At 37.5% G+C, this 18115-nt stretch overlaps 1 protein-coding gene across 2 annotated transcripts in view; it reads left to right on the top strand.

Moving 5' to 3' along the window:
- PTAR1 (protein prenyltransferase alpha subunit repeat containing 1) overlaps positions 1 to 18115 on the top strand; it is a 32461-nt gene that overhangs the window by 8045 nt on the left and 6301 nt on the right. For both annotated transcript variants that reach the window (XM_074533651.1, XM_074533650.1), the window contains exons 3-6: positions 2659 to 2725; positions 7644 to 7748; positions 10947 to 11160; positions 17262 to 17578. In XM_074533651.1, the coding sequence (XP_074389752.1) occupies positions 2659 to 2725; positions 7644 to 7748; positions 10947 to 11160; positions 17262 to 17578 (703 nt within the window). The remainder of the gene's footprint in view (positions 1 to 2658; positions 2726 to 7643; positions 7749 to 10946; positions 11161 to 17261; positions 17579 to 18115) is intronic.

Raw genomic sequence — 18115 nt, 5'->3', positions numbered from 1 at the left:
CACCTCTTCTGTTTTGAGTCACTGTAAACCATTTAAATAGAACAGAGGAGAACAACAGGGTACTGATTCAAGTGTCTGGTATTTTTTCTGACAGTATCCTGGAAGGAGGAGGTGCTTTGTAGTCATTCATTGATAGGTTAGTGACACAGATGTTTACTTATAGTTTCTTTTGGATTCTTGGAATCCAGTCATGACTGCTCCCCTTGCTATTATTTGAGTTCAGAAATCCCAATTTTACAATATGTTTTTATCTTTTCTCCTGTATTTTTTAAATTTATGCATGCATACTATATATTATACAAACTACTTGCAGAATATCTAAAAAACTGGTTACAGCCATATTTAAAGGTGTGCTAAAACCATATTGTTTGATTTGTCCTTTTGCAGTTAGGGATACCATAATATGCAAAAGGATGTGTTCAGTGTGAGCACCTATAATGCAACAGATTGCCTGAAATGTCTAGTAGAAAGTAATTTTAAATTGTAAATAAAAGATGCTGGGTTTTGTTGCTGACACAGGGAATAGTTGGCAAGTACTATCATTGTGTACGAGATATAATATAAGATTCCCTAATAAAAAGGGGCTCAGAGTTTAAAAAATTGGACCATTTTTCTATTGAAAAATGGCATAGAGGTTACTAAATGGTGTCATTTCACATCTCTGGTTCAGAATCCACACTTTATAAATCTTCATCTGTTACATCAAAGAATATTGATACGAAAGAACTGGGTTCTACTTGGAGATTTTCCTTTTATCTGCATCTTTCCTTTGATAATATTCAAGATGAAGTGAACCTCTGTGATGAGAAAATGGACAAAATGCAAGCAAGTTCTGTTTAAGTTGGACTTGATTGGGTGCTGTTACAGACCTTTGAGATTACCAGAACCGTCATATTAACTGGAAATCATGTATAAACAAGCTGTGTTGTTCTAAGTAGACTTTGAAAGGCTTTTCTGAGAAGTATTCAAAAAACTGAAATAGGCTATAATAAACTATTGCTTGATGTGCCTGTAACACAAGCAGTGCTAGTACCTAATAATTGCTAAAACCATTGTTGCAGGTAAAATGGAAAATGTACATGAAACAATCATAGCTCACAATTTTAACTTTACCTCCTTATAAAAATTATGTTTTTGTAAATGTTCAAAACTGATTTTTGAATGTAAAATTGAAACAGTAGCCACAAAACACTTAGCAGATGTTTAATTTTATATATGTTTGATTTTGTGTATGTGAGTAATCCTGGTTATTTGAATTGGGATAGTCAGCTGCATAAAATTAAATGGGTGTTGAAATACTTTGCTGGTTCAGGAATTGGGTACACGAAGGAATAATATTTGTACATTCAGACATCAAATTAGAAAGAAGCTTTGTGTGTATGAAAAATATTTATTCCTTGGCAGCAAAGAGAGATTTAACTTGTGAATAGAAAGTTGAGTTCTTTCCTTGAAACACTTCTCAAAACATTACAGCTTAGTGCAAAGTCAACAGTACACCAAAGAATTCCCCACCACAGCCCCCATAACCCCTTGCATTATATGGTGGCTTAGCATGTTCCTCTTAATGAAGAACATAATGAAAAACACAAAATTTCTTTGTTGGACATAAAACATTAATCAGACACACAGTAATATATGAAGGTATTTCACTTTTCAACCTACTTAGTTATTGACTCTTGTTTCAAAGATACCTCAAGCCAAGTCCCTTTGTGTTTTGAATTAATTTGTGTATTGTTACTGTGGAATTTCTTAACAGTTCGTTCATTTTGCAGTCATATTGACTGCACTAACCAGAGATCTGTTTCCGTGAGATACCATCCTTTTCTTTTTCCTTCAAGGAATGAAGTACCTCTTATTTGCTGGAAATCACCTGAAGTATGATCTAATTAGTAGGTTAAACTCAGGGTGATTAGGAGAGGATGTAGCCAAATTTAATTTACAATAAAAGATTGTATAGTTACATTCAGTTTTTATGACATAATTAAAAATAAGTGTAATACATAAATCTGCGGTATACAGTGCTTAAATGCAGGGATGCAGGCAAATGCTTTTGGTTTTGCTTTGGGTTGTTTATTGAATTAGTCTTGAAACTTCAGTCTGAGGCACTTCACAATGTATTTAAAGTGTTTTCTGTACAGTTTAATAGGGAGTACTTTTGTAATCCTCATTCATAGCTGTGGTGTTTCATTTTTTAGCTACAGGTTTTTTATAGTGTATCTATTTTTTGTAACAGTATGATATATGACAGCCGTCTGCAGCTCAGATTTGTTCTAAAATAGTAGGGTATATTTTTATTTTATGTAGTATTTAAAAATTTTTGGATTTTATTTGAAGAATTCTCTGCTTCTTGTATATAGTGTGTGTGGTTAAAATCACTGAATACTCAAGGATTTTATATTATGATTTTTCCTTGTTCAGGGCATACTCAGTTCGTTATTTTAAATAATGAAAAGGGAGAATATGGCAGATCTTGCTCCCTCAAATTAACTATTAATAATTAATGCTCTCTCATTTCTGAAATAAGAGCAGTATTTTACAGAGGTACAGCAGCCCACAGCAGAAGGACTTTGAGGAATGAGTGGAGTAAGGGTCTGCAGAGAGATCAGTGCTGTGTGCAAATCATTGCTAATCTTAATGTCTCTTGTTCCATTGTTTTAGAGCTGATAGATATCACGTGTACCCTGCTACTGCTGAACCCCGACTTCACCACAGCTTGGAATGTGAGGTATGTTGCACTCAGAAAATGCCATCGAAAGGCCCAGGCCTTACATGAGTCAGCTGAAAGCTTTGTTTCAAGTGGTTGTTAGTGACGCCAGCAATAACTTGTCAACTAAGAAGTGCTTGAAGGAATGTTAAAAATCTCATCTTTCCTATGTGTTGCAGATAGTTTGAGACTGCCCTTTTTTGCTCTTGGTTTGTTTGTTTGGGGGTTTTTGTTCAGTTGGGATTTGTTTGTGGTTTTTTTTTTTTTTTTTGACAGGGGGGGTTTGTTTGTTTGTTTTTTGGGGTTTTTTTGTGGTTTTTTTTGGTTGTGGTTTTTTTAATCAAAGGCTGATGATTACAGTGCTGCATATTGATGGCATCTTTGCACCACATTTTCAGGGTGTGTAAGACCCACTGAACTACCATTCCTCTTTCCTCCTGCACTTAATGAGGGTAGTGCTCAGCTGATGTCTGCTGTGTGTATTCACTGTTCTCATTTTTACCACTCTTTGAGTTCTTTTGAGATTCCAGTTCAGTTTGCTGCCGCTACCATTGCAGGCTGTCAAGCTCAGTAGATACACTGCAAGATGGGGAGAAGGTGTCTACCCTTTTTTCAAACACATTTCTCCCCTCCCCTCTACCTTCTTGTACCTGTTGAGTTTAGCATAGCTTCATCATTGGTCAATCTTCAGAACTTGTCCAGGAGTCATAATGGAGGAGGAGCAGGAATTTACCTCCTTGCTCTTCAGGAGGTGCAGAAACAACCATTCCTTACAATTTTGTAATCTTACAGCTGTTTTGTAAATTTCAGAGTTGGAGGAATATTCTCTTTCTGCTGCCAAGGTAAGACTGGAGGCAGTTTATAAGAGCTATAGTTTCAGGAGGGCTGACAAAACTGGGATGGTCTCTAGGAGTGCATTAATGGAGAACAGGATGTCTGTAGTTACGGTGCACTTCTCATGCTGCGTCTGTTTTTCTGCCCTAGTTATGACAAATTCAGCTTTTTCTTTTTTCTTCTTTCAATGCTGATACAGTTCTGAAGGATTCTGCTGTGTTCTTTCTGTCTCTCAGGTCTAAAAAAGGGGGATGAATGTGATCGCAATGGGTTTAGTGTCATGAAAATATCTAACTTAAATACCTATGAAGTTAAAATGGAATTAGGAGCTTGTATAAGTACAAGAGATGCTACAGTAATCTCATTTTATGGTACTTACAATTGATTTTTGTTTTGTGGAATTTTTTTTTTACTGCACATGCATTCATCCTTATCAGTCAGGCTTTTTTGTGCCTGACAACTGAAAGTGTTAGCTTTTATGTGCATGAGGAAGGTAGTTCAAAGTTGAAAGTAGAATGAAAAATGCTAAAGAATATGGATGAGGATTGTTTTCTCTTTCCTGATGTTTATAATTTACCAAAACATAGAAATTACTAGAGAAGTGGGCCTTACTCCCCGAATTGTTGACTAGTGATCTACCAGTCAGTCTGTCTTTGAAGCTCTGTTTAGCATCCAGAGAGCTCTTGTTATACAAGCCAGTCAGTGTCTGTGGAGGTTACCAGCAAGCCCATTCTAGCAGGGGAACTGCTTTGCTGAATCTGACCCTTCATTGTTCTAGGCCTCTGCGGGGGGTTTGCTCTTTTGAAAGGGAGGCGCTTTTGTTCTGTTGACATATATTTCAGCTTCTCTTTGAAATTACAGATCAAGCTAGCCAGATGTGTGATGTAATAAGTCACAGAGTAGAGGACTGATTGTGTTCTGTACAGATGCTGGTGATAAATCCTTATCCTGAGGTAGTCCAAGCTGAGAACTAATTGTATGAGACTTGCACTCTGCTTGCAGAACATGATGGATCTGTTGTGGGATGATTGGTTTCTTGTTGCTCAGACAGTGTTTGTCATGCCAGGTTCATCTTGCGTTCTACATACACTAATTCGCTGCTTTATTTTGAGGGGCAAAAAAGCATTATAGACTCCTAAGTAGCCTAAAAATTAAGAAATGTTCTAGTTGTTTACTGAATAGCAGCCCTGCACACATTCTTGTAATTTACTGACTTTTTCATTGTTGGCTGGGATGATCTCTTTTTCATATGTTGAATTCTACTGAAAGTTTCAGAGATAGTGGTTGTCTCAGTAGCACTGAACTTGAAGATATAGGAAGAGAGAGAAAAGGAAATCCCCTCCTAGGAAGGGGTGCAGGACTTGGCAGAGGCGTGCCAGAAGACTTGAATGGTGTTGTGGAAGACAAGTGGGCATTTCAACTCAGCTGACAATCTTAGAAAGTTGTATCTGATTAATGAAGCGCAGGAGAACACAGAACTTTAGACATGTTGTCTAGGCCAACTAGGACTAGATGTTCTGCCTTGACTTTGTAGCTATTCTGAACAGTTGAAATGTGCCTACCACATACATCTGTTGTCTATTTATGTAAACTAGAAGTGGCTGGAAAGTGACAGAAGAGCAGGGACTATGACCTAAACCCTGAGACCCTGAGTAAGAGGTTATTATGTGGCAGAGAAAGACTTGCTACAGAATAGATAGGTCACTTCCTAGGAACTGAGAGAGAAACCCCTGTTATACTGAATGGCATAAGAGATAGCTCCAGTTGTTAATCCCAAATTCAGTTACCTTGTGTTTTTAGAATTTGAAAAGTCTTGCAAGTTAAAATGACCAAAATGTTAATGGAAGTGATTGTAAAGGAATTTTTATAAATGTCGTTGTTCTTCCTGTTATACTTCCTGGCATGTACAATTGATGAAAAGACATTAGGTAACAAGATGCTCTGAAAAGTCACATTTTGCTTTCAGATATAAATGACTTCAAAGGTGTTAGCATGAGGCAATAAAAATTACTAGAGATTATCTTTTATGGGAGCTATAATCCTTGAGGCTGAAACATTATCTATGATCCACATGGCAAGAAAGTAAGCTAGAAATTATATATCCCAAGTTGGATGTTAGCTGAAAGAGCTCAGAAGAGGTTTATGTGCGAGTGTATGGTACTTAAGTCATACTAATGCTTGCAGTCCTTTGTGAATGGGAGAATCTCTCATTTGAGAATCATTACAGCTAAAAGCAGCTTTTCCACTACAGCAGTGAAGGTGGATCTTGTCTGTACTGTTCCTCAGCTTTGCAAAAGAGGAAGTTTAAGAGTGTATAAGTGTGAAGCTGTTACTTAGAATCTATGTTTTAATACAGAAAGAACACTTTCTTCACTGAAAGTTCAGGTTTTGGGAGGTAGGTGGCTTGGTAATCTAAATCTGTGTTAAAAATGTACATGCATTTGTTTTAAGTATCAGACTGATCTAAGCTGTATTTTCATTGTGTCTGTGTGGTAAGTAATTTTTACCAAAATGTCACCTTTGCATTGCAGTAACGAAGCAGTTGTTCCACCTGCTCCAGTGCTGACCCTGAATGTTTATTTTGTCTGCTTTCCAAATTTGAGTGCATTAGAACAGAATGGTCTGATCAGTCTGCCACTTCTGGTCAGTATATCTGAACTGCCTATTAAAAACCATCTGAAAGCGTCGAATCTGAAGCATGCTGGAACTTGGTTGAGATAAAAACAGGTGCTCCAGTAGCTATCAGAAGCAAAACTTGCATAAGGATTTATACATTCCCTACTTCGCTTCAATTTTAAATAATATTTGCTCTCTGTTAGTGTTGCAGCCACTAGCTTCTGACTATGGTTGTAAGTTTCAATTACAGCAACACAAAGCCAAAGTACCAGATGGAGTCAGTTTCCTACTAAAAATTACCGACTCAGACAGAAAGTATGTACTCACAGAAAGGAAAGATGTCAATTTGTTTGTGAGACTTGGGCCATAACTTTAGGACAACATTATGTTTTCTGTGTCAGACTGCAGAGGAGTTTTGCCTTATTTGATAGCAGATCTTTCCAGAAAATATTTCCTCCCCTCCCACTGGGATTTTTTGTTCAGAGAGTTGATCATCTGCTCCTCACTTACTTGTGCCCTGCCTATCATTACGATGAATCAGAAATTATTAGAAAAACCAAAACCCAAACCCATGCCAAAATTGCTTCTGCTTCTTGCACTCTCAGTTTTTAGTTGTGACTTCTGCAGGTTCTGGGAAATGTGTGTTTTCTTTCTGCAGATTCTAACTTCGAAATTTACTGTAACTTTACTTCAAAGCTGCTACCTACTAGATTAGAGAATAGGGTATGAAGACTAATGCCCTTGGAGTAGCCAGTGATGGGGTGATATCTACAAACATGCTCAGGACAGGCAATAAGAGTTACAGAGCTGTAAAGAAGAGGGCGAGGGGTAGGGAATTTTGTGCAAAGAAGGTGAGAAGGCCAAGTACAGATTTTCATTTTGCTCTGTCTTTGGGAGGTATTCTTGTAGGGGTTGTGTTGGATGAACATTAAATTTCGTTAGGGCAAATTTTCAATTTTTTTAAACCAAAGATTGTTTTACATTTAAGTAAACTGAGCAATTGCAGCCTTTTTATTAAGTTTGTAAAACATTCTACATGCAGAGAATATTTTCCTTTTTCTTATAAATTTAGGCAACAGCAACCTTGACACTGTATCTTGAATGGTATTTCAAAACTAAAGGTGTGGAGGAGTGCTATATGTAAGAGTATTTCCAGATGTACACATGATCTAAGGGCTTAATTTCAAGAAGGGATGTTTGTTCATATATGTAACGCTGCAGTAGCTGACTCAGTAATTTCTGGGTAGGTTTGAGAACTAACAGATTGTATGTGTTCAGATTAAAATGAAGTTCTTTGTGCACATATGTATAGTACATATGTATGTATAGTAGAATGGATTAATGCACTAGAGGGTTTTTAAACTCTTGTAGTTTGACAGTGAAGTTCTGTTATGATACAAAGGAAATGCCATGCAGTTTGTTATTGGGATTTGTGTTCTGTTTTCAGGTTACTACTTTTATTCACACAGATTTGTTTTATCTTTTGTAGGAAAGAATTAATACTGTCTGGCACTTTAAATCCACTTAAAGATTTGCATCTTGGAAAACTGGCATTAACCAAGTTTCCAAAGAGTCCAGAAACATGGATTCATAGGTGGGTTTCCTTTGCCTTCTATTGAACTCCTGAAACAATTTTCCTAGGGTTTTTTTATTTCCTGTTCTTGGGTTAAGGAGAGTCATAGATGCAGGAGGATAACTAGAAATATATCAGATCCTTTGAACCAGTCTTTGCAAAATACTGTGCTTTGGCTTTTGAAGCTACCTGTCTGTATTCTACACTTAGAATTGAAATCGTGTGTACTTTTTCTGCTGCACGCTTTTAAAGTAAACTTTGGAGGGGGGATATATTTCCTTAGAGATTTATCATGTCTTGCAGCACCTGAAATCCTCAATGTGAAAATTCTGATTCCATCAATTTTAACTTTTTGAGTACTGTAGGTTTCTCCTTTCCCTCACATTTACTACTGTATTGTTTGTCTACATTTCAGAGAGTGAAGATTCTGTTAAAGCCAACCTTTGTAAATAAACCTGGGTTCTTTTCCATTTCAATACTGGTCTTATTGGTTTGGTGAATTTATTTTTATAATTTCTAACTTGAACGAAGTCATTCCAGTCACATCTACTGGATATTAAAATAACAGATCACATGTTTGGAAAACTTAACTCCAGAGTTACTCAGGTTCACAAAGCTGACCATCTCAGTCATGACCGACCATAAAATGCTTGTTGCAGAGCCAAGTGAAGCATAGATCCATTGCTCCAAATAAAAAGCTAGGTCAACCTTTTATAGACAGCCCTAAAGAGATTTAAATGTATCACATTAGGAAGCAGTTTGCAGTGTTTGTGTTTAACATGTCCAGCATTAGGGCAGCTGTAAAGTTGATACTGTAATAGGGACTTCATACTCTATAAAGAACATAAAACTTACTGACTATATGAGAAGTCTGACTATAATTTCCATGCAAATCTAAATTAGGAGTATTTTGATAGTGTCATAATTTGTTTTTCTTTCTCTTACTTGCCTACATCAGAAAAATGTATTTGAGGGTGATTGCACAAATGTTTGGCTTGGATTTGGATATGCTGACCCTGATTGATACATGTTAGTAAATAAGATTTGCAGAAATACTTCTCTGCATCAGCATAATGATTAATTTTGGGTTTCCTATTCCCCCAAGGTATTAAATCTCAGGCAGAAGATGCAAAAACCTATAATGGGGCTGTGAATAAAATTCAGTAAAACATAAAATTGTTTTTTCTTATGTATGGGAGATACACTCACTGAAGATGTCAAATACCTGTCATTCATTTTGTTAGATGACCTCCTGCTTTTTATTTTGAGGTTTCAAATATATCTTGTGCATATACAGTCAGTATATCTATTGATTGTGCATTTGTCACTTAACAATCCTTTGTTTGTTTGGAGTCATTCCAGGAATTGTAAGAGCAATAGTAACATGCAAAACTGAAAGTGACTCCGAATTAATGGGAGTAAAATTAATGCAGATGGGAGTAAAATTAATGCAGGAAACAGAAGACAAAAAAAAAAAGAAAAATAATACCATGATAGTCAAGAGATTCCAGAAATGTATTTTTAATCTTCTGAGGTTGTGATTGCACTGCCTAGAAAGTAGCTCTGATTTAATTATATGCGTTTTTTGATGCTGTAGCCACAAAGATGATGAAGTCTGCATTTTTTCACTCTCTCCTGCATGTGTAATTTTTCACATTTCCTTGGCTTATAAAGCATGCTTGTTCTAAGAAACTGAAATAATTATAGAGTTGAAAAATTTTGTCTTTATGGTTTTACTCAGATGTTAGTGTTAAATAATATATATATTTTTTAAGAGTGACATGCTTATTCAGGTTTTTTTTTGCCTAGACTATTTTTGAGCTTTCTATTTCTTGCATAGCTGTGGACTGGAAAAAAAAATACAAAAGGTGATGTTTGGATGGAAGATATTTTTAAAAATGAAAAGTTAACTCTTTGAAATTACCACATTTCATAAAATATTGTTATACAACAGAGCATGGTTTCCTTAGCTGTACATCTTTATTTAGAGCAAATGGTGTGTAGGAAGAAAGTGTTGCTGAGAAACGATCAGTTTAAAAATGCATTCTTATAAATTATCTTTAATATTGTCTTCCAATGCTTTGTTATTTTTGGATAACTGAGTGAAAAAGATACAATGTAGATAAAACCCACAAGTGAACAAGCATATTGTGCATGTGTTGAAATGAGAGAAAAAGCAGATGAGTTAACAATTTTTTTAATACATAGTTAACTTACATATTTTTTATATACCTGTATATATGTAGATAAATAAGTTTACCTATGGCTTGCAAAATAGAATTCTCTCTTTCAAAAAAGTTAATTTCTTTCATTTTGGTTATTGATTTCTTTTAACTTGGAGTTAAATTTTGACACCTTTGAAAGTAGCAATTCATTGGTTTTGGAACTGATGTGAGCCAGTCCGTGTTGTGCAGCAGAGGATGTCAGTCTCTCCAGAGCATTCCACACCGGACCATAGCAATTCCATTGACATGGGCTGCTATGTGGAAATTTACACATCTGTAATCTGTTTTTGTAGAACCCTTTTGTGCTGGAGCTGCAGATGCAGCATTGAGGTTACTTCTAAAAATACCACTAACATTTTGTCCAAAGTAAAATAAAAAACCAGAACCATAGGAATCTATGCTTATCTCAGATATATGAATTCAAGTATGTGTAATCATCAGCAGAAACATTTGTTTTGTTTATACCTATAGCCCTTGAAACCACAAGCCTTTTGGGCTTTGCTACTGCTGGTGGTGTACAGAAACCAGTTTGAATTGCAGTGTGCAGTACTGCTTAGTATCTTTTACAGATGTAAAAGATACTCAGCAGAGTTAATTTTTTATTAAATCACTTCTTTCTATCTTGCTTTGGCTCCTTCATTTTAGTGCTGTGCAAGACTTTGAAAGAAGAGCGAGTTAGAAATTTCATGCACATGCTGCTTGCACTCTTTCACAAGTTTGCTGTTTCCTTCTGGTTTATTTTGTAATGCTGTGTAAGTAGTTGTGATCACTTGGAGTGAGCAAACTGGTGTAGCTGTGTTGGGAGTGCAATGATCGTGTCATAGTTTATACCATGGCAAGCGTTCAGATGGTTGTTTACTACTCACTCGTTACCTAGCTAGAATATAGTTCAGAGAGTAGAAATACTGGAAAGGTTTGATTTATGCACATGAAAAAACATCTTTTTCTCTTAAAACTGCTCTCTCACCATTAACACTTTACATCGTTTAACCAGACGATGGGTGCTGCAACAGCTAATTCAGGAAAACTCCTTGCCCAGTCTTGCAACTAAAGGAAACCTGGGAGCAGCACCTGTGGAGAGGATTCACCGACTGGTGCAGGAGGAAATGAATGTCTGCTCTGAAGCTGCTGGGAGATATCCAAGCAACTACAATGCCTGGTCCCATCGCATCTGGGTTTTACAGCATTTGGCAAAGCTCACTGTCAAGGTATAATAAAATAGTGAATGAATTCTTAAATTTTCTCCACCAAAAAAACCCAAATACTGGTTTGCAAAGCAGACTACATAACATGAATGAAGAGTATCAAGTGACGTTATCACAGGTAGCTAAGAATGTTTTAAGAAAGGGGACAAAATCTTGCAGTGAGTATGTTTTGCATTTTTCTTGCCATTGTAAGCAGGTTCTGCTCAGCAGAAGTAACACATTTTTCTCGCCTGTATAGAAAGTTCTGTTTCTCTCTTAGTACTTGGTGCTAACATATGTGTGGTAAGAGTTTAGGAGGGACTATGTGAGCCAAAGTAAGGAATGGGGAACTCTAAGTAATTCTTCCAGCGCTAGTCTTGAAATTCACAGTAGAGGAAAATGGTAATGCATAACAGATATTAAATTGATAATGTAATATCGATGTTTTGATGCTCTTACTCAGCTTACATGTGGTTTCAGAATTTTGAAGGACCAAGTAAAGACAGCAAGAATTTTGGAGAAGGCACAGTAGTGCTTGTAACTAATTTTTCAGCTCCAGCAGTATTTTTTGACAGCATTTACACTGGGACCTGATTTAGCTGTTTCAGGGGCACTTTATGCAGTGTTGAATGTTTTCTCAAGACCTGCAGCAAAATAAGTTAGTTAATGTGGCACGGTCTAGGCAGTTTTGTATTACAATGTTTTCTCAGTGGTTAGGTGAATTCTTTGAGTATTAGGTTGATACAGTGACTCATCACTCACTTTTAACAGCGGCTTCTGCATTTTGGCGCATAGGGTTATAAGGGAGGAACTCAACATTGTTGAGTCAATGTAGCCATTATTTTTATGTCCATTTCAGAGACAGGGAGGAATTTGGATTCATCTGCCTAGCAAGTGTATATGAAAAGGTAGTTTTCAGAAAACTCAGAAGAATTGCAGGATTCAGAGAGATTGGAGGTTAGAAGTTAGGGTTAGAGGTCTATATTTACAGAAAACAGGAACTTTAATATCTTCAGGAGCTTATTAAAAGGTGAAGGGAGTTAGCACTGTTAAAGAAAATTCAAGTCATTTTATGCCTTAAAACAAGTTCTAAACAGCTCTGTGTCCATTATGCCGGTAATAGTAGTCTGAGGATCAGGATTACACCTTGAGTGCTTTTTGCACTTGCTATTCCATACTGATTTAATTAAAGAAAAATAATTACATTGTAATAGAAATAACTTTCTACAGAACTGGAATTATTTTGGTGAATTTATTAATTGTCAGTTGTGAGTGCATTTTGTGACAAATCACAAACATGCCTGTGAAGGCAGTATTTTAAATTCATTTGACCATTCCAAAGTTTATTCAGTTGGCCTGCCATCCCACTTCTCCTACTGATCTACTTTTTTTAGAATGAAGACTGTAGAGGTGATACTTTTGTCTTGAGTTGTCCATCTGGTCTCTATTACCTCTGGCAACATTTCACTGATGCTATTGTCCCTCCACCAATGTGTTAAACCTGTTGGGAAGTATCTGTGTTGGCTCTAGGTTTTTTTCAGGACACCACCAATGCACCTCATCAGGGGCCTAGTAGAAGGTGTTTGGGATACAGGAAAATTAGGGAAAAGTGTGGAGCATAAAAGACAGCAAGAAACCTGTGATAAAATTTGTCTAGGTAACTTTAAGAGGCAGAATTATACAGTGTTTAGTTGCAAGATATGATGCAAGGAAAAAAGTAAATAAGAAGAACAAGGAAAAGGCAGGCATTACAGACTTTGACAAAAATATGCAGGTTCATAGAATCATTTGGCTTGGGAGTGTTCTCTATCTCATTCCAACCACCCAGCAGTGTGCAAGGATGCAACTCATTAGATCAAGTTGCTCAGGACCCCATCCAGCCCAGTATTGAATACTTCACTGGAGGGGGCAGTGGAGCAGTCCCAAGACGGGGCTCTGAGGGGCTCATCACCAATCTCCACATGGACACAGAGCTGTTGACCCCTCCTCTCCAGCTGCATCCATCCAGCCAGTTCCTTACCCACTGAATGGACCGTCCATCAAATCCATCTGTCTCAAATTTGGAGATAAGGATGTCGTGTGGAACCCATATTGAATGCCTTCCACATCTAGAGTGATGACATCTGTTAGTCTTCTCTTGTTGACCATTGCTGTCACTCTGTCATAGAAGGCCACCAGATGGGTCAGGCACAATTGCTGGCTGCCTTGTGTCACCTCCTTGTCTTGTAGGTGCCTTAGCATGTCTTCTGAAAGGATCTGCTCCATGATCTTGCCAACCACACAGATGGGGCTTACTGGTCTCCAGTTCCCCAGGTCATCCTTTCTCCCCTTTTTAAAATGGGAGCAGTGTTTCCCTTTTTCCAGTCACTGGGGACTTCACCTAACTGCCGTGACTTCTGGTACAGTGGACAGTGGTTTGGCAACGTGAGCCAGTTATCTTAGAATTCTGTAATGTGGATCTTCAGATGCCGTAGACCTGCTGCTGTTCAGCTTCCTCAAGTGATTCTGCACCTGCTCTTTGCTGACAGTGGGAGGGAGTTTGCTTCCCCATACAAGAGTCTACAGGATCAGGGACTAGAGAGAATTCAGAAGGAGGCCTGACTGCCATTGAGGACTGAGACAACAAACTCAGTACTTCATCCTTTTCCATGTCAGTTGCCACCAATTCTTGTTAATTAAGGAGCATACACTCTCCTTGGTCTTTTTTTGTGACCTATGTACTTATACAGTCCCTTCTCTTTATTTTTTGCACCTCTTAGCAAGTCCTGTCCAGCTTTGCCTTGGCTTTTCCATTCTTTGGAGGTTTTTTACTTGCTTAATGTTTCATGTAACACCTTCAGCAATTTCTTTGTTTGAGTATCGGAAAAGTATGATAAATTTCAACAAGATGCAGGACTTGAATCATGCTGAAAAACTGGCAGATAAAACAGTCGTCACTGATTCTATGGCCATTGAGTTCTTGCAAGGTTGCCTGAAATTAAGGAGTACCTGTATTATTTAGGGCTGTATTTCTGCTGTAATACAAACTTTGCCTGTAGTTTGAAGTGTGCAAGGCAGGAGAGGCCCAGAAACATAATTTTTATGTTGTATTATCATTTAAATATGACTTCTCAAAATAAGTTTATCATTAACAAAGCTGTTGACCTGCTTTGGAGGATTTCAAGAGGTAGGCTGTGTAATAGGATTTTGGTTATTCTTTTTCCTTTGGTTTGATAATCCTAATGCTACTGCAGACTGAATCTCAGCTCAAGCTCTGGGAAAAAGATTTAAAATGCTAGAGAAGAAAATTTTGGCCCAGTGGAAAAACTTACTCAAAAGATATAGATGTTCCTTCTTTCTTACACTAGATAGTCAAAAACATTATCTTTCAATATAGAAATTTCAGTTTGTTCTAGCTGCAGAATTTGAATAGCATTAGCAAGTTTACAATAGTGTTAAAGAGTGTTCATTAACATAAATCAAGGATTTGTCAAGAATAGATAGTTTGAAGCTAATCTAATAATTCTGGTATTGGAGTACTTGCCATGGAAAGCCTGATTTCAGCTTTCTCACATGACTGTACAGTCAGTTATTGGGGTTAGATCATGGGCTCCAGATACCTACTAAAAGGTGGGTGTATAATTAGGGAACTGGGATAGAGAGGGGTATAGTCTTAAAATTCATACACATCATGTTACTTCAGTCATGCAGATAGAAAAATAGGGTGTAGTTCAGCAAGGGTTGACAAACTTTTTTGTTTTCTTTAGATTGAAATACTCAGTTTCATAATATGGAGATTGACTATCAGACCCTACAGTAAAACAAGCAAGCAAACAAGTAGTGGGGTAATTGTCATGAGGTAGCACTTCTCTTGTGTGATGCCCAGAAGACAACATGTTCATGAGACAGAAAGTGGTTTTTCTTGTAGCCATCTCCAGTAATGCCTTAGCTTTTTCTTAGATGACAGGGTCTTCAAAAGTGCTAGTTTATGTGAGTGCTGTATTTATTTGGTTGTCCTTAAAAGTTTGTTTCCCCAGTTCCTTTGCATTTCCCCAGTGTCGCAGACCAGGGAGAAAGTTCAGGTCAACAGTTCACAGTTGGAAAAGCGCTCTAAAACAAGCAAGCACATGGTCAGGGAGGGTGTAAGAGGGAGTGCAGACCTAGAGGTTGAGACGAAGGTCACCGAGGACACATGTCATGTTCTGGGAGAGGCTGCCAGTTCCATGGTAGCCAGCTTACCACCAGAGGTAGAAAAGAGGTTGTCAAGAGTGGGGAGGGAGGAATTCTCATATAGTTTCATCTTTCTTCACAGAACAGTGGCAAAGGGCTTGTACTGATAGAGATGGAATTGAAGAAAGCTGGCTTTCTAAGAAAGAACCTCTTGGAATTCTGGCATTAGCTGGCTTTTTCTTTTACTTCCAGTTGTTAGAAGCATTTTCAACTGGTACTCTGAGGTTCCTAGGTAGGAGGCTGTTTTTTGCAGATATGAATATATCTTCTGGCAATCTTCTGTCTTGCTTTTTTAGAAGAGATGTTCTGGTTCAGGTAAGGAGTAATGCTGGAAATAATTTTGTTCCCTTTGTACAGGGAATTTAAATGCATAATTAAGATGTTCCCCTGTAAATTTGTAGCTTTTAAATATTTCAGATAAATAATTGTATTCTTCCAAGGTCTCAGTTGAGCATAAATGTGTATAGTATTAATTACAGCTGAATAAAGTAATTTCTGTAATTTCTGAGCCTTATGTTCTTGATAGACTTACAAATTCTGGATTCAAAAGTTTAAAGCACTAAGCTCAGTTCTGTGAAGAAAGGAAGGAAAAGCTGTTCTTATGGTTTGAAGTGCAGATCTGGATATGGAGTTTTAGCCCCCTTAAGAATCCTGTGTTTGCACTGTTACTTAATACTGCACTTCAGTTTGCTGATCTCTAAACGGAAGGCAATGCTGGTATCTTTTGGCAAGATTTAGAAAAACATGATTATTATCTAGGGCAGAAGACACTATTTGCATTGTATTTGCTCCAATTTCTTTTAGAACACATGCCCCCCTCCCAAAGAGTTATATACCTAGTGTTGTGTGTTTCCATTATTTCCTTTATGGGAGGCTGTGGCTTTTGTGCCGCAATATCTAAAAGAAGGACTTCTACCTATGAAAGTTGTTTTGCATCAGCTGGTCTTATTAAGTGGTGTAAGTAGCTTAGGAGAAGAGGTTAAAAGCAAGAGTATACCATAAGACTATTAAGATTACTTCCAAAAGTCTTTAGAAGTAAATGAAGAGGGTAGTTTTAAACTCTTTGCATAGTTAAAGCTCTGGAGGAGAAGCAGTGTGAGGAAAGAGGTTAAGGGCTGTGAAAAGAACCAAACCAGTGGCTCTAACAGAGAAAGCAAAGCATAGTGAAAGCTTTGTCTGGAAGCCAAACTTGCATTTCTCTCCAGAAATGAATTTTGAAGTGTAAAGGCACTCAGAATTAAGAGACAATTCACAGGAGCCGGAAGTGTTAAAAACAGAGCTACAGTTGGCAATTTAAGTATCTACCAGAGTTGTTATGAAAAGAGTTCATAGTTACGTTTCTAGGAGTTCTTCAGTAGTAAAATCAAGGAACCTGATTATGGACACATATTTTTATACTTCACCAGCTCTAGGACTTTAAACATAATAGTATGGTTGATTTTCTGTCATGGAAAATCAAGGTGCAAATCAAGTTTGGGTTTTTTCTTTTTAAGCAACTCACCTACCTTCCGACACCCACAATCCACTGGGTAAAGAAGTAAAATTCTTAAAGCTAATAGCAGTGTAGTTTGTGCCTCCTCTAAATAGTATTTATTGCTAACCCTTTTAAGATTCTTAAACCACTGCTTATTTCGTATCAGAAGTGGTTTGGGTTTTTTTCCCACTCAGCTTGTGGGTAGGTTTCTGAAAAACCTTTTCACAGTTTGGAAGAAGTATTAATTTGTTTTCTGCAGGAATGCCAAGATGCTTTTCAGCACATAGCACAAAAGGTTCAGTGGTAGTTCTTTTTCCTCTGTATTCTTAAACCATTACCACAATGGCTGAAATCCCAAAGAAGGGATTACCTTAATGCAGAAGCAGTAGTGGTAACTTCCTTCACTATACTGGTTGATAATTGTGTGTGCATTTTGTTTCAGGTTCTCCTTGATGAACTTTCATCCACTAAATATTGGGTATCCATGCATGTCTCGGACCATAGTGGATTTCATTACCGCCAGTTCTTGCTCAATTCCTTGATACGCAGAACGGTGACTGACAAGAACATACTGGTACAAAAGCAAGTGGTTAATGAACAAAACCCTAGCCCTCAGAAGGAGGAAGAGAGTGCAGGGACAGAAGCTGCCTGTGCAGAGGAGCAAAGTGTGGATCTCCCCAGCCGTTTAGATGAAGAGATGGAACTCTGCAGTGAACTGATTGATAATTACCCAGGGCATGAAACCTTGTGGTGTCATAGGTAAGAGGCCTTGATCAAAAGAATTTGCTTCTGATTTGTGGATGATTCTTCACGTGGTATTTCCAAATTTTTGGTTTTAGGAAGTACCACTCAATAAAAGATTTTTGAACTACTATGTATTAAATGTTTGGAAAATGTTCAAGAGCATAATCAGAGCTGTTGTGAAATTTGATTTGGCTTAAATATCTTGATGTGTAAGCTTCACTTGTCCCTGTAATTTGTGCAAGAGACAGAAGATGCTGGTTATGAACCGCTTCACACTTTAAATGTTGAAACAACACACAATGAACAAAATGCAACAGAAGATTGGGTGCAGAAAATGTTTGCTTTACCAGCCGGGTGCAGGTTCCTGACTAGGTGACAGGAGATTTGCCAAAGGTGGAGACCTTTCTAGTACAGTGTGCGCAGAGCAGCAGATTTTGTGTCTGTGAGGGAAGTCTGGTGGGATGGCAAATGAATTGCAGTAGTTCAGCAGCAGCAGGTTATTTTCAGTGCATGACTTTCTTTTCTTCTTTTCTTCTTTTCTTTTCCTTTGAA

The sequence above is a fragment of the Zonotrichia albicollis genome, chromosome Z (assembly GCF_047830755.1).
Source record: "Zonotrichia albicollis isolate bZonAlb1 chromosome Z, bZonAlb1.hap1, whole genome shotgun sequence".
In the NCBI taxonomy this organism is placed as follows: domain Eukaryota; kingdom Metazoa; phylum Chordata; class Aves; order Passeriformes; family Passerellidae; genus Zonotrichia; species Zonotrichia albicollis.
This window is presented reverse-complemented; position numbering and strand designations above follow the sequence as displayed.